General features: G+C 42.4%; 1 protein-coding gene across 3 annotated transcripts in view; it reads left to right on the top strand.

Annotated features, from left to right (window-relative positions):
• The window catches only part of LOC140194974 (protein unc-13 homolog B-like), a 520982-nt gene that overhangs the window by 245024 nt on the left and 258185 nt on the right, over positions 1-17773 (top strand). For all 3 annotated transcript variants that reach the window (XM_072252479.1, XM_072252480.1, XM_072252481.1), the window contains exons 6-7: positions 16054-16127; positions 17505-17562. In XM_072252479.1, coding sequence (XP_072108580.1) covers positions 16054-16127; positions 17505-17562 — 132 coding nt within the window. The remainder of the gene's footprint in view (positions 1-16053; positions 16128-17504; positions 17563-17773) is intronic.

The raw sequence follows: 17773 nt of genomic DNA on the forward strand, positions 1-17773 counted from the left end.
AATGGAAATGGCATTGCTCTATTTTTAGACTTCTAGAAAGTATTTCATAAGCTGCTACATCAAAAGTTAATACAAAAAATAAAAGCTTGTGGAGGGGTATAACTTAATGAAATGAATAGTAGATTAGCTGGCTAACTGAGTGTAGACATAATGGGTTTCTCTCTTGTTGGCGAGATGTAACGAATGGTGTACCAAGGGAACAGTGCTAGGGCTCAACTTTACACAAAGGATTTGGATAAAGGCACGAATTGTGTGGTCACTAAGTTTTCTGATGACACCAAGGTAGAGAAGATGTGTAGCTCAGGTGGTTGATAGTTTGGTTAAGTTGTTCTCTGATCTTGGCAATTTACTTGCAAATGTTTCATCACCATGTAAGGTGACATCATCAATGTGCTGTTGACTGTAATGTGTTCTCTAAATGTTCGGCCTTTATAGACTTTTCAATCAGCTGATTGGGCATCATTTCGGAAATTAATTTGTGATATGGGGAGGAAATTTCATCACTGATTGGCTGTGTGGTGAACTTTGTGCTTTGCGGTCAGGAATTTTGCCCGCATCGACTCATAAATTGAGACTAGTCATGCGTAAGCCAACAGCACCATTAAGAGTACTTTGCAAACCAAAAAAACAAACCAAACTATTAGACAAGACCAATGTAGTCACAAAATCAAATGCGGGGACCGCAGCACATGCTATATTGGCCAAACCGGGATCTACAAGGATTAATGAACATCAACTGGCTGTAAAGAAGCATGACCATCTCTCCCTAGTTCCTACCCATGAAGATCAAGAGGGGCGTAAGTTTGACTGGGCATCAATGAAAAACATGGTGCAAGCGAACATGCGATATGCAAGAGAGTTCCTAGAAGTGTGGCTTTTCACAAAGAATTTTATAAACAAGCACATAGACCTCGATCCTATTTGTGAGTCAATGTGGGCAAAATTGCTGACCACAATGCATGAAGTTTGCTACATAGCCAATCAGCAATGAGATTTCTTCCCCACGTCCCAATTGAGTTTCTGAAATGATGTCCAATCAGCTGATTGAGAAGTAGATAATGACCAAGCATTTGGAGGACATATCACAATCAACAGTGCACTGATGATATCTACTTGGTGACTTTGTGAATAGGCCGTAAAAAAGCCAGGCTGGGTTATAGAAGATTTGAGTCAGTGATTAAAGGTCTGGAAAATGTGTATATATCTCTATTTGGGCAGATAAAAAAATCACATTAAATATTTGGAAATTTCAGATTTCTGAGATGGAAAGGAATCTTGGTGTTTTGGTGCATGACTTCCAAAAGGCTGGTATGGTGGTATTGCAAGGAATTAGTAAAGTTAAGAGAATGTTACTGTTTATTGCTAGGGTATTGATGGAAGTTTTGCTTCAGTTTTATAAGGCATTGTTTTGTGAGATTGTGTCTGGAGAACTTTGTACACTATTGGTCAATTTATTTAAGGATGCATCTGAATCTGTTAGAGATTTGATTTAAATGTGCAGTTGTTTATGTGGTGGGTTGGGAGTAGAATTGCAGGGAGCTTTAAGGACATAAAGAAAAATCCTTAAATAAGCGGAACAATATATATAGACAAACACAAAGAAAACTGAGAAACTTGGAGCATAGTGTAGTGTTCATATGGGAGGAGGACTATGTAGGTTATGGTGGGTACCCAGAAGTGCAGACAGGAAGTCGATGAAAAGATAAAGAGTCTGAAGTTGAAGGAGGGAAGAAAATTGATATTTTGCATTTTAAGTAAGACCAGAAAACTGCAGCAGTATTCTTGCAACGTAAAAGGGATGTTATTGATAGGAATGGAACAAAAAGATCTTAATATGTCCTTAGAAGAGGCATAAACAGCTAGAATCCTAGTCTGTTTTTTGTCAACAGCATCTGTAATTTAGTGGAAATATGGAGGTAAAGAGTGGAAGAGATTGCTAGTGGTTGTGATTAGTTCAGATTTCATTCAAGGATTGAATGGAAAGCAGTCAGTGTCTGTTGCTGGGGATGGAGATTTAAAGAGTTTGGATCTCTATGTTGAAAAAGAGATTAGGATCATAAAATTATTAAAGTGATAGAGGATATTGAAAGGATTGCAGAGGAAAGAGGAAAAAAAGTCAGCCTGTTTTACATGAGGCAAGAAAAGGCTGAAATTAAATGCCTTGTGTTGGTGATCAATACTTTCCCTTCACTACCTGTCGAAATAATGCTAGAAGCTTTAGCAAATAACACAGGATTCTGTTATGATCAATGTTGTTGTGAATTTGTATGTTTAGTATATTGGTAAGTTAAGGTTTGATCTTCAGCCTTCCTAGTGTTGTGATACTTTGCAGTATAAAAAAAAGGTAACAGGAGGATGACTTTCCATGATTCCCAGTGATCATTTCATTATTATCTTCATGACTGGTATAAATACTTAAGATGAAATGGCACAGAGAGCAGACTCAATGGTCTAATTCTGCTGCTGTATTTTTATAGTTATGGTCTTATAACTCTGTGTAGATCATATGACAACAGCATTGACCATGCTAAATTCAATTAATGTTTTACAAGTTATTTGAAAGTTAGGATGCTAGTTTTTGGTCATCTTGTTTTTATTTCCCGTGGGATGGCCGAAATATTTATGATGGGTTCCAAATGTTGAAACAGAAGTAGTGATATAACTTACAGGCTTCCACATTAGTTTCTCCCACAACATTATCTGCTCTAATTATAAACATTAAATATAAATTTAAATTTGTTTTTATACTTGTTTCTACCTTCAAACATCATATCTTCTTGTGGAGTAATCTTCTGGTTTGAAAACCTAGGAAAATAATTGCAAATATAGACTTTGTTTTGTGATTCTTCTGTTAAATTTCCAGAACAGATTTGGAAAGTCTTCTGGGTGTACATAGGACATTATTTTGTATTTCGCTTGGCTTTATTGAAGTGTTATAACATTGTCAAATGGATGTCTTAATATCTTTGAAGAGTAGGACAACTTTTAAATAGAAATGATTAAGAGAATGACACCTATGCAACAAATTGGAACCTCCCTGAGGATGTTAACCTAAACTTTGAGTGATCAGTACACAAGACCTGGAAAGGTGATAAATATCTGAAAATATTAAAGAATCTAGAGCTGATAAGAGAGCGTAGAGGGCCTTGTAATCTTTCATTTACTTCTCCTAGCCTGCTCAGAGGTGGTCTCTTCATTCTTGGAACAAGTGGTTTGCCAGTTGTTTTGCATGGCAACAACTAAAGATACTCATGTATTCAGTGGTATGCAGAACAACATCTTGTGGCAATGACAATTTTTTGTCAGATGTAAAGAAGATAAGAATTAGAAGGATTAAGTCATACATTTCTTGAAGCTTGACTCATCTAATGTTCTCCTCAACTCCATGACTCTTAAATGTCCCATGTCCAAAAATATATCTCTACTAAATATCTAATGACTCTGTCTTCACTACTATCTGGGCCAGTGTATTGCGATAATTCACACCCTCCTGAAAGAAGATGTTTTTCCTCATTTCTGTCTTAAATGGTTGTCCCATTATTCTGAATCAGTGCCCCATAATTCAGCTTTTCCATTATGTGGGGAAACATTCTTTTGACATCTGCCCCAACAGGTTTACTTACATTTTCTCTAATTTTTCTATACTTCAACACTATTTATTATCAAATCATCCAAGAAATCAGTCTGCTGAACATGCTTCAAACCCTCAGTGCAAGTGTATTCCTTAAGTAATGAAGCAGCAGTGAACACATGCCTAGATAATGAAAATGGCAGCCTGGGAGAAAAGCTTAAATTAGGTTGAACAGTGGGTGTCACATATGGGATGAGTAAACAAAATCCAACAAAATTTCTCTGAAGTGAGAAAAACTAAAACCGTTGGGTTTTGACCCAAAGCACCAACAATTCATTTCCTTCCACAGATGTTGTTTGACCCACTGAGTTCCTCCAGTGGATTATTTGTTGCTTCAGTTTCTAGCATCTATAGTCTTTGTGTCTCCAAGAGGAAGACTTTGAATGGAAGTCAATGATGTATTTAAAATAATGAAAGTACCTTATGCTGTGCATACAAAGCATCATATACTTATGTGATATTTGCGAGTATTTTAGCCTGAGAGAGAAATTAAGGAGTTTTCTTTTCATTTCCCTTACTCTCAAGCTTCAGGATACCTTACTTTTACATCTTTCATTATAAGAATTACAACATAGAAGCGACTGGTTAGACTAACCAATTCATGGCACTGGCTTGGTTCTGTTGGAGTCTGCTCTCAGTTCTCTCCACTTCCCTGATTCATTGCTGAAGCCAAATGTGTGAACCATGTGTTTCTACTTGGGACATCTGTTGTTACCTTTTCTTTTGGCATCTTTTGGTGTCTGTTAATGTTATCGCAGAAAATCTATTTTGTTACCAACACTTCATCACAAAACTTCCTGCTGTGATATAAAAGCTTGTCTGGAACTATTCTTCTCATTCCTCTCTCCAGTGCATTTTAAACTCCAGTACGGTGTTTTAGATAATGCTAAATAATTTATTCTATTTAATAATCTCTACATAACTAGACTTAGATTCCCATTAATGTGTCCAGATAAGTGCCTTCCATCTTTGGACTGTGATTCTTTTATATCAACGGCAGAGACATATGCTCCTTCCAAAGTGTGTGTTTCACTCAAACACTGTTGACTGATCCAGCAAAAATTCTTAAGGCTCAATCTGATCATCAGTTAATAAGAATTTACCTCAATCTCCTAATAACAATTTTAACTATGGATAGGTTTTGTTTCCACCACCATCTCCAACCTAAATATAGAACATAGAACATAGAACATTATAGCACAATACAGACCCTTTGCCCCATGATAGAACATAGAAGAAAACATAGAAAACCTACAGCACAGTACAGGCCCTTCGGCCCACAGAGCTGTGCCGAATATGTCCTCACCTTAGAACTACCTAGGCTTACCCATAGCCCTCTATTTTTCTAAGCTCCATGTATCCATCCAGGAGTCTCTTAAAAGTCCCTATCATTTTCACCTCGACCACCGCTGTTGGCAGCCTATTCCACGCACTCACCACTCTCTGCAGAAAAAAACTTACCCCTGACATCTCCTCTGTACCTGCTTCCAAGCACCTTAAAACTATGCCCTCTCGTGCTAGTCATTTCAGTGCTGGGAAAAAGCCTCTGACTACCCACATGATCAATGCCTCTCATTATCTTTTGTATACCTCTATCAGGTCACCTCTCATCCTCCATCACTCCAAGGAGAAAAGTCCGAGTTCACTCAACCTGTTCTCATAAGGTATGCTCCCCAATCCAGGCAACATCCTTGTAAATCTCTTCATCCTTTCTGTGGTTTTCATATCCTTCCTGTAGTGAGGCGACCAGAACTGAGCACAGTACTCCAAGTGGGGTCTGACCAGGGTCCTATATAGCTGCAACATTACCTCTCGGCTGTTAAACTCAATCCCACGATTGATGAAGGCCAATGCACTTGTATGCCTTCTTAACCACAGAGTCAACATGCGTAGCAGCTTTCAGTGTCCTATGGACTCAGACCCCAAGATCCTTCTGATCCTCCAGACTGCCAAGAATCTTGCCATTAATGCTATATTCTGCCATTATATTTGACCTACCAAAATGAACGACCTCAGACTTATCTGGGTTGAACTCCATCTGCCACTTCTCAGCCCAATTTTGCATCCTGTCAATGTCCTGCTGTAACCTCTGACAGCCGTCCACACTATCCACAACACCCCCAACCTTCGTGTCATCAACAAATTTACTAACTCATCCCTCCACTTCCTCATCCAGGTCACTTATAAAAATCAGAAAAAATAGGGGTCCCAAGAACAGATCCCTGAGGCACACCACTGGTCACCGGCCTCTATGCAGAATATGACCCGTCTACAACCACTTTTTGCCTTCTGTGGACAAGCCAGTCCTGGATCCACAAAGCAATGTCCCCTTGGATCCCATGCCTCCTTACTTTCTCAATAAGCCTTGCATGTGGTACCTTATTAAATGCCTTGCTAAAATCCATATACACTACATCTATGGCTCTACTTCATCAATGTGTTTAGTCACATTGTCAAAAAATTCAATCAGGCTCGTAAGGCATGACGTGCCTTTGACAAAGCCATGCTGACTATTCCTAATCATATTATGCCTCTCCAAATGTTCATAAATCCTACCTCTCAGGATCTCCTCCATCAACTTACCAACCACTGAAGTAAGGCTCACTGATCTATAATTTCCTGGGCTATCCCTACTCCCATTCTTGAATAAGGGGATGAAGTCCGCAACTCTCCAATCTTCTGGATCCTCTCTCATCCTCATTGATGATGCAAAGATCATTGCCAGAGGCTCAGCAATCTCCTCCCTCGCTTCCCACGGTAGCCTGGGGTACATCCTGTCTGGTCCCAGTGACTTATCCAACTTGATGCTTTCCAAAAGCTCCAGCACGTCCTCTTCCTTAATATCTACATGCTGTAGCTTTTCAGTCCACTGCAAGTCATTCCTACAATCACCAAGATCCTTTTCGGTAGTGAATACTGAAGCAAAGTATTCATTAAGTACCTCTGCCATCTCCTCCGGTTTCATACACATTTTTCCACTGTCACACTCAATTGTTCCTATTCTCTCACGTCTTATCCTCTTGATATTGTGTCAATCTTTATACCTACTGGAAGACCAATCTAACCTTTTCCTTCAATCTTTTCCTTCTATATAGGTCTCCATTTTTCCATCATAAATGTGGCTAACTAAGCTTCTTAAATGCCCCCAATGCATCTATCTCTACTGCCACCACATACAGTGCATTCCAGGCACCCACCTCTCTCTGTGTAAAGAACTTACTTCTGACATTCCCCCATATTTTCTTCTAATCACCTGATATCATGCCTCTTTTATTAACCATTTCCACCCTGGGAAAACGTCTCTGGCTATCCACTTGTTCTTTGGCTCTTATCATCTTGTATGTCTTTATCAGATCACCTCTCACCTACCTTCGATCCAAAGAGAATCTCCCTAACTGGTTCATCCTATCATCATAAGACATCCTGTCTAGTCCAGACAGTATCTTGCTAATTCTCCTCTGCACCCTCTCTAAACCTTCCACATCCTTCCTATAATGAGACCATCAGAACTGAACATAATATTCTAAGTGTGGTCTAACCAGGAGCTGCAACGTTACTTTGCTTGAACTCAATCCACAAACTAATAACATCCAACATACTAAATGCATTCTTAACAACTCTATAAACTTGTGTGGCAATTTTGAAGAATGTATGAGAGTAGACCCCAAGATCCCTCTGTTCCTCCATGCTCCCAAGAATCTTACTATTAACCCTGTATTCGGCCTTCAAATTCAACTCTCCAAAGTGAATCACTTCGCACTTTTCTGGGTTGAACTCCATCTGCCAGTTCTCAGCTCAGCTCTGCATCCTGTCTATGTCCTCTTGCAACCTATAGTAACACTCCACCAACCTTTGGTTGTTTGTAAACTTACTAACCCACCCGTCCACTTCCTTATCCAAGTCATTTATAAACATCACAAAGATTGGGGGTCCTAGGACAGATCCTTGTGGATCTGTGGTAAACCATATATATGTAGTAACTGGAATAACTGTCTGGACACGCCCCTCTGCTGACTGCCCCTGTGGCTCCTCCCACAGGTTCCTGTATAAAGGTGTTTTGCCTTGCCCCTCCCCCTCAGTCCGGGGGCAGACACTCAACATGGAGGTCGTATTGTACAGTGAATAAAAGCCTTTCAGTATTTTACCCAACTTCAGTCTTTTGGAGTTATTGAAGGTGCTTCAATTTTATTCGCTGTACATTTTAAAGCATGGAACACCCTCTGAGACCCGACAAGTTAGACCTTGATCTGCAAACACCTGAAGCTGGAAACACTTTCGAAGTCTGGCTGGCCTGTTTCGAAGCATACCTAGAGGAGATTAAAGCGACCGACTCCGTAGTGAAGCGCAGAGTTCTACTCTGTAGGGTCAGTCCACGGGTCTGTTCGCTGATCAGAGACCAGCCGAGCTACGACAGAGCGATGAGCGCCCTCAAAGGCCAATACCTGCGGCCGATAAACAGTGTCTATGCTCGGCATTGCTTAACGACATGGCAACAACGGCCCGGGGAATCAAGTGCTGAGTTCGTCCAGGCCCTACGGACGCTCATGCGGGCCTGCAATTGCCAGGAGCTGACGGTGGCGCAGCATGCAGAACTCCTAGTGAGAGATGCCTTCGTCACGGAGACCAGGTCAGTGTATGTGCGCCTGCGGCTGTTGGAAAAAGCTGATCTTACCTTAAGTTCGACGATCAAGCTAGCCGACATGCTGGAGGCCGCCCTGCATAACTCTGAGGCTCTCCAGGCACGCGATCCCCTGACGGCCGCGTGGGCGCTGCAGATCCCGCATCCCGCCAGTGAATTGACCTCGGCTGCCGCCAGTTGCGAGTCTACGAAGTGCTACTTCTGTGGACTCGAGAAGCACCCCCTGAAATGCTGCCCAGCTCGACAAGCTACATGCTCCAGCTGTGGAAAGAAGGGCCACTTCGCCAAGGCCTGTAAGTCCAAATCGCGAGTGGGATCGAGCAGCACCGTGTGTGGGACGTGGGGGTCGCCATCTTGCCTGCCGCCATCTTTCCTGCACACTGCCACCACGTGCGAGACATGGGGGTTGCCATCTTGCCTGCCGCCATCTTCCCTGCACGCCGCCACCACGTGCGAGATATGGGGGCGGCCATCTTGGTTGGCGCCCCCTCCCACCGTCTACGACCAACAGGTGCTCACGGGGCACCCCACCGCGCCGGACTAAGACAGCAACTCAACCCTGGCCTCCGTGACTCTCGACCAAAGCGCTCCCCGCCAGCTCGCAAGGTCAACAATGGACATCCTGGTGGAGGGGCGCAGGACAAGCTGCCTGTTTGACACGGGCAGCATGGAGAGTTTTATCCACCTGGCCACGGTGCAGCATTGCGGACTCGTGATACGGCCGGTAAGTCAGAGGGTCACCATGGCTTTCGGGTAGCATACAACAGACATCCGGGGGGTTTTGTAGCAATGCTAGTGGTGCAGGGCACCGAATATCGAGACTTTACGTTACTGGTCATGCCTCAACTGTGTGCCCCTGTGCCATTGGGGCTGGACTTCCAGAGCCACCTGAAAAGCGTGACAATGGAGTATGATGGGCCCTTCCCACCAATTACTGTCGTAAATCCCCAGTTTGGTAGGAATACGTCACATACCCCGCTACTGACCACAGACACACACCGACCCCCACATCCCACCCAACACCATGCCAACTACCACACCACCGACGCCACTTGCGGCCTCTCCACCTTCAAGATCCCTCCCCCACCGCTGTTTGCCAACCTGACCCCCGACTGTAAACCTGTGACAACTAAAAGCAGGAGGTACAGCACGAGGGACAGAGCCTTCATTAAGTTGGAGGTGCAGTGGCTGCTCAGGGAGGGGGTCATTGAGGCAAGCACAAGTCCTTGGAGGGCGCAGGTGGTCATTGTTCGGAACGGGGAAAAGAATAGGATGGTCATGGACTATAGCCAGACCATCAGTAGGTTCACGCAGCTCGACGCGTACTCTCTACCCCGCATCGCAGATATGGTCAGTCAGATAGCACAGTACAAGGTGTACTCGACCATAGACCTAAAATCCGCTTACCATCAGCTCCCCATCCGCCGGGAGGACCGCCCTTACACCGCCTTCAAGGCGGATGGCAGGCTTTATCAATTCCTGCGTGTCCCCTTCGGTGTCACGAATGGTGTATCTGTCTTCCAGAGGGCAATGGACCTGATGGTGGACCAGTGCCAACTGAAGGCCATGTTCCCATATCTGGATAACATCACCATCTGCGGTCACAACCGGCAGGATCACGACAACAGCCTCCAAAAATTTCTCCAAGCGGCCAAATCTTTCAACCTCACGTATAATAAGGACAAGTGTGTATTCGGGACCACCCGACTTGCTATCCTTGGTGTGTCGTGGAGAATGGAATCATTGGCCCTGATCCCGACTGTATGCGCCCCCTGTTGGAACTCCCTCTTCCCAACACCCCCAGAGCCCTCAAAAGGTGCCTGGGCTTCTTTTCATATTACGCCCAATGGGTCTCTAACTATGCAGACAAGGCCCACCCCCGGTCAAGTCCACCACATTCCCCCTCTCAGCCGAGGCCCGCGCGGCCTTCGCTGCATAAAAGGGGACATTGCCAAAGCAGCAATGCATGCGGTGGATGAGGCCATTCCCTTCCAAGTAGAGAGTGACGCCTCCGACTTTGCGCTGGCTGCTACCCTCAACCAGGCGGGAAGACCAGTGGTGTTCTTCTCCCATACCCTTCAAGGCCCTGAACTTCGGCACTCCGCAGTGGAGAAAGAGGCCCAGGCCATTGTGGAAGCTATTAGGCACTGGAGGCACTATCTCGCTGGTAAAAGGCTCACCCTGCTAACTTGACCAGCGCTCAGTCGCATTCATGTTTAATAACCAACAGCGGGGCAAAATCAAAAATGATAAAATTCTGAGGTGGAGAATCAAACTCTCCACCTTCAACTATGACATTATGTACAGGCCTGGGAAGCTCAACGAGCCCTCCGATGCCCTATCCCGGGGAACGTGCGCCAGCGCGCAGATCGACCGGCTATATGCCCTACATGTAGATCTTTGGCACCCGGGGGTCACCCGGCTTTTCCACTTCATGAAAGCCCGGAACCTGCCTTACTCCCTTGAGGAGATCAGGATGATGACCAGGGACTGCCAAGTCTGCGCAGAGTGCAAACCGCACTTCTACCGACCCAAAAAGGCACAACTCATCAAGGCCGCCCATCCCTTTGAGCGACTGAGTGTTGACTTTAAGGGCCCCCTTCCCTCCACCGATCGCAATGTGTACTTTCTTAACATTATTGACGAGTACTCGTGGTTCCCCTTCGCCATCCCCTGCCCAGACACCACTACCACATCAGTTATAAAAGCCCTGCGCAAGCTCTTCACTCTGTTCGGATACCCTTGCCATATCCACAGTGACAGAGGGTCCTTGTTTATGAGTGACGAGCTGCGCCAATACCTACTGGCTATGGGAATTACAACTAGTAGGACCACGAGCTATAATCCCCGGGGGAATGGACGGGTGGAGAAGGAGAATAGCTTGGTGTGGAAAGCCACACTCTTAGCCCTCAGTTCAAAGGGACTGCCCGTCTCTCGCTGGCAGGAGGTCCTTCCCGAGGCACTCCACTCCATCCGCTCCCTGGTATGCAAGGCCACCAATGCCACCCCTCATGAGTGGCTCTTTACATTTCCCAGAAGGTCAACCACTGGGACCACCCTACCAACTTGGCTGAAGTCCCCGGGGCCAGTGCTGCTCCGGAAACATGCGAAGAATAATTAATACTCCCCGATGGTCGAGAGGGTTCACTTACTTCATGCGAGCCCCCAGTACGCCTACGTGGTTTTACTTGATGGGCCGGAGGACACTGTCTCCATCCGCGACCTGGTGCCCGCAGGAGCACCGGGCCCCTACCCTGAACACTCCGTGGTGACTATTGACCCCGTACCCACCGATGTATGTACCCACGAGACACCGCGCACTCCAAGCCCTACACAGACACCACACGACACTCCCATACCGGGCGCAACACACACGCGCAAGGGATTAACAACGCCTAACGTGCTGGCACCTCAAGTCAGGCTAGAGCCAGCACAACCGTTGTCGCCGATGCAATCACCATCGGTGCTATGTAGATCACAGCGACGGACTCGACTGCCTGATAGACTTGACCTTTAATATACTTGTTTTAAATATTGTCAGTCACTTCACCCCGCGGGACTCTTTTTAAAAAAAGGAGGGGTGAATGTGGTAAACCATGTATATATGTTGTAACTCGGTTACCTGCCTGGACACGCCCCTCTGCTGACTGCCCCTGTGACTCCTCCCACAGATTCCTGTATAAAGGTGTTTTGCCTTGCCCCTCCCCCTCAGTCCGGGGGCAGACACTCACCATGGAGGTTGTATTGTACAGCGAATAAAATCATTTCAGTATTTTACCCAACTTCAGTCTTTTGGAGTTATTGAAAGTGCTTCAGGATCACCACTGGTCAATGACCTCCAGGCAGAATACACTCCATCAACTAACACCTTCTCTCTTTTGCGGGAGCGAATTCTGTATCCACACAGCCAGGTTTCCGTGAATCCCATGATTCCTGACTTTCTGAGTGGGCCTCCATAGAGAATGTTATCAAATGCCTTCATAAATGCATCACTGCTCTACCTTCATCAATGTGCTTTGTCACCTTTTCAAAGAATTCAGTCAGGCTCATGAGGCATGGGTTGCTGCACACAAAGTCATGCTGGCTATCCCTAATCAGACTATGCTTCTCCAACTAGTCATAATTCCTTCTCTAAGAGTCCTCTCCAATAATTTGCCCAACAGTGAAGTAAGACTCACTGGTCTACAATTTCCAGGGTTATCCCTACTTCCTTTCTTGAACAAAGTAATGATATTTGCCACCCTCCAAATATCTGGTACTACACCGTGGCTAGTGAGGATGCAAAGACCATCGCCAAAGGTGCAGCAATCTCATACCTTGCTTCCCGTAGTAATGTGGGATATAGCCTGTTTGACCCCGGGGATTTATCTACCGTAATGTTTTTCAAAAGTTCTAGCACATCCACTTTCTTAACATCAATATGTTCAAGCATATCAGCTTGTTTTTCACTGTCCTCACAAACGTCAAGGTCCCTCTCACTGGTGAATATAGCCATACCATCTGCTTGCCATATGTTAGTGTGATGTGTCAATCAGTGACCTTAATGTGTGATAATACAGACAGAAGATCTGAGACTCATTTTCAAACTAGCCTTGTGTTTTTATCTTCAGGCATATATTTTGGGAGTGCAAATCCTATTTTTGTCTTCCACTATTTATAAGAAATGTATTTTCTTTCATAAAACATCACCTTTAGTACTGACATGCTGCCATTGATAGTGTTCTCTTTTCCTTGGAAGAGTGCTTCATTATAACTTGTGCATTTTCAATTGGACTCATTGCAAATTGTAATCGAGAAGCAGAAATAAAATGTAATGCTGGAAATCTAAAATAAAAATAGTAAATGCTGGGAATACTCAGCTGGTCAAGCACCAGATGTGCAGAGAAAAACAGAATTAACATTTCGGGCAGGTCACAGACTCCTTGTCAGAACTGTTCTGATGAAGGGTTAGTGTTACCTGTTCTCCTTTTTCCACAGATGCTGCCTGATCAGCATTTTCTGCTTTGTTTCATATGATGCTTCATTAGAAATTAAACAGGCTTTTAGCAAAGTTTGAAATGTGGAGAGAACGAAAGGATAATCTCTTTTACATTGGATATCAAGAGAGGCTGAATTGTGTAAAATAGAGTTGTGTTGGCTCAGAGACTACTGGGAAAGCAGATGAGGTGTAAATAGAGAGGTGAATGTCGATGTAAGAGATGGGGGAAAAATAAAAACATGTTGGAACTGTACAATTCAGAGCACTGCAATTGCTGAAAATCTGAAATGGAAGCCACCTTTGACAATACTACCGGTTTGGAGAAGTTATTCTTGAGTAATAGGTAACTGATGCAGACATAATAGCATTCAAAGTATAACCCCAGGAAAGGGACCATAGTGTTTCAGGCCACCTTAGAAATAGAGAACTTATTCACAGCATTGCCATTTAATGCCCAATACTTATCGTCCTTTACTTGGTATGGATGACCATCATTTTGAACCAATGGAGTTATTTTGGTGAAGGCACTGAAACTAAGTGTTAGTGGGTAGTTAGTTCAAAAGTTTAGATCCTGCACTAATGAAAGGACATGAATATGTTACTACATCAGGGTGGTGTATGACTTGGAAGAGAACTTGGAGATTGTGTACCTCTTATAGTGGGACATTTTTAGGTTGAATTGAGTAATTGTTGCTTCATCCCTTTAGATAATACAGGCCTGTGCATACCTATGAAGGGCTGTTGCTTGAAATGAGGCCTACTTCCACCAAAATTTCACAATAGTTTACATCTATCATTGTACATTAACAGATGCTACTGTAGTGTGCCCTCTGATCTCCATGTAGAAGGATTGATGATGGCAGTATAATTTCCAGAACTGCACGTTAGGACACTCCAAGTTAACGTAATTTTTAATGATTTTTGGATAAAATTCTGTTGTATAGACCATCAATATATTGATCTAAGTGAAAGAATTTACAATTTTTTTTTCTCCAGGTAATTACAAAATGATTTTAAAGTTAATATTGGTAATCTATTGTCAACATCAAGTACTATTCAAAGAGTGTTTTTGTTTTGATGCCCTTGAACTGATCAAATGTGCTGGATGAATGGAAAGCTAAGTGTTGTTCACTGTCACAAGTCCTCAAAAGTCCAAAGAAAAACTTACAGATATTGGAAATTTGACCCACAAACAGAAAATACCAGTCAGGCAGATTCTGTGGAAAAAGAAGTAGAGTTAACCCTGACCCTTTGTCAGAAAAATTCTGACAGAGTCTTTGACCTGGAATGTTAACTCTGTTTCTTATCCACATATGCTGCCTGACCTGCTGAGTGTTTGCAGCATTTTCTGTTTTATTTCCGTGCCACCAGGTCTCGCTCATTTTCACCCAACGCGTAATTCACCAGAGAATTCCAATAGATGCACCAAAAACAGGTAACAGATTGTGTGTTCAAAGAAAATTAAATTGTTTCAACCAAGATTTGTTTGTTGTAATCCTGACATTATTATGTTCTTTAAGAGAATTCTGACAGGAATCGGCAAAGAAGATGATCGATGTGCACTGTAAGAAAGTTCTTCGTCGTGTGACATTAAGTGGAGTGTGATTTTGTTTTTGAAGTGTTTCTCAATCTGAGATTGAATGTGGTTTTGCAAACTGAATTTGAAGGTGATAAGTTAAAATAAGTGCTGTTTACGTGGATAATATTTTGGTCTAAATATAAATTCTGCAATGCCTTGTGGAATTTCAGTTTATTATTTGATTTGACCTTTTGTGTGAAACTGAATAGTTCAGTTATACCTTCAATCACACGATTCTCCAAAAACAGCTAAAGTGCGAACCATTGGTAATGCCTGTTCCCGTATGGATATTCTTATCTCAACTTTAGTGACTCAAATTACTAATTTTGTTGCAGACATGTCACTCATTTGGAAGTGTACTTCTGTCAACTACTGATTTGCATTGAATCATTGTAAAGTTTAATATTTTCTTGCACATTGGCACATTACTTATTCTGTGCAATATGTACCACTTCAAAATAGTACAGGAAAGGAAATCCTTCGGTGAATATTTTTTATATATTGGGCACACGAATTTCTGGATAATCCTCCCTGTCTTTTGGATAGTTGAATCAAATGTCTTGGCGTGAACACCTCCACCTTTGCTGTTGATGTGACTTTGAGATTGGTTGGCGTGGTATCAGTGGTGTTTGCCTTCCTTAGTGTGAAACAATCTTGCAAACTCTGCAATCCCTGTTCCATCTCACGACGGGTTATGTCTAGCAGTTTGACTAAGGACGTAACCAATTTGTGCCTTGCAGCAGTTCAGGCATGATATTTGTAGAATTATGTAATTTGATCTAACTCTGTTCAGGTTGGAATATTGATCTAATCAGGAAGAGTATAAAATGTTAAGATTAGTGTATTATTCCAAAAGAATGGGGGAACTGTGCTGAGAATTGATGAACCTTATAATTGTATTCATGATATTTTTTCCTCGTGCATTTGTGTGAGGAAGAGCAAAATGAAAATGTGATATTTGAGAAAATCCTCAAATCATCTCTAGGTAGCAGGGCCTAGTTCCTGGAATGGGTAAGTTTTAGGTTTCCTTTGCTACAGAGTTGAGTGAGGGGCTGGTAATGGGTGAAGAAAGAAACAATAAAATAAATGCATATCTAATTTAAGTGCATTATATTCTGTATGATTTCATTGTTTGCTGTGATTTCTCTTAATCAAGATTAGAGAGGCAGTAAGATATAGTTTGTTTCTCTGAAAATGTAATAATTGTGGCTATATCTCAATTACAGATATCCCAGAAGAAGAAGCAAAATATTGGACGCAGAAGCTGGAGGAGTTGAACGCCATAAGGAATCATGATGAGGTTAATAAAAGCTGTGTTCAAGTGAATAAAAACGTTAATTGTAAAATGATGACTGTAATATTCATAAATTGTTTAAATAGTAATCTTAATTTCAGGAGTGAATTCTTCACATGCTATTTGTGAAGAAAGCTAAAAAAATTAAATATTTCATTTTTCATAAGTGAAAATTTAAAATACTGTTTTTATTAAGACAAACTTCAAGAAACTGTAAATGTCACCCGATTAAAACATTTCAAATAACAATTTACCTAACGTCAATCTATGTTTGTAGAATGATGTTCAAAATTCCTCCGACTTGTGTGTAAAAGTGCTTTCTAAATTTACTCCTCAAAGGGTTGCCTTTTTAGGCTAGTCCTAATCTCCACAAGTCAATTATTCTTCATTAATCCTATCAGTTTAAAACCTGCCCAGTAAAGAGGTGTCTTCACAATGAATGTTGATATCCAGGATCTCTAGTGCATTGCAAGTGTGAAGATACAACTTGTGTTAAGTGCTCAATTTTTTGAAATTAAATAATGTAACACACAAAAAGATTATGCTGCATGATTCATAAGAATATTAGGAACGTAATAAATGTAGGAGTAGGCCTCTTTTTCCATTGAGACTGTTCTGCTAGTCAATAAGCTCGTGGCTGATCTATCCATGGACTCAGCTCCACCTCCCTGACTTTTCCCCATAACCTTTAATCCCCCTGCTTTGCAAAAGCCTATCGGTGTATTAAACATATTTAATGAGGTAGCCTTAACTGCTTCCTGGGCAGAGAATTGCATATTGTCAATACTCCCTTCGAAAAGCAGCTTCTCCTCATCTCTGTCCTAAATTTATTCCCTTAAATCTTACAGCGATATCCCCTAGTTCTATTCTCACTTCCATATGGAAACAACTTTTGTGCCACTAACTCATCTATCCCTTTCATAATTTTATGTGTTTCTATGAGATTCCCTCTTATTATTCTGAGTTGCAGTGAGTTCCCTCTCATTATTCTGAATTGAGTCCTAAGGGACTCAATCTCCCCTCACGGGTTAACTCCCCTGATCTCTGGAATTACATAATGAATCTCCTCTGCATTACTTCCAAAGCCTCAAGTAAAGAGACACCATGCAATACCTTAGTTTTGTGTTAACGTCCCTACGGTGGACCTGAAACTCTCAACCAATGGATTCAGTTTTTTAGGCATGGGGATTTTACCAGTAGTATATGTTAGTTGGGTCAGGTAGGTTTGCATGGACACCATACTTGCATATTTATAAACTCTAGCTTCATTCTTTGCAATTAAATGTAGATATATTTGTTTATAATGCCAAGATTATTATTGTTCATTCACTAGTAATTTTACTAACTATATAAATGATCTACTGTACGATTTGTCTTGCATAGTACCCAATTCGAGAAGAAGTCCAGAAGAAACCTTTGCCCACTGCTCCCTCCCAGTGTTGTAAGTTTAAAACAATAACAATTTGCTTTTTGCTGCTTGAATCATTGTTCAGTGCTTTGCTTTGAACAATTTGTGTGTTGTATTTTTAGTTTCTCACACTTAAAAATGTTTTTTGTTTTTTTTCTAATATTCATCATCAAGCCTTTAATTTGGAATCGTAGTTGGAAAATTCACTTACAAAATGTGATTTTTTTTGACAAAAAATTGGATA

Source organism: Mobula birostris, chromosome 3 (assembly GCF_030028105.1).
Source record: "Mobula birostris isolate sMobBir1 chromosome 3, sMobBir1.hap1, whole genome shotgun sequence".
Lineage (NCBI taxonomy): Eukaryota > Metazoa > Chordata > Chondrichthyes > Myliobatiformes > Myliobatidae > Mobula > Mobula birostris.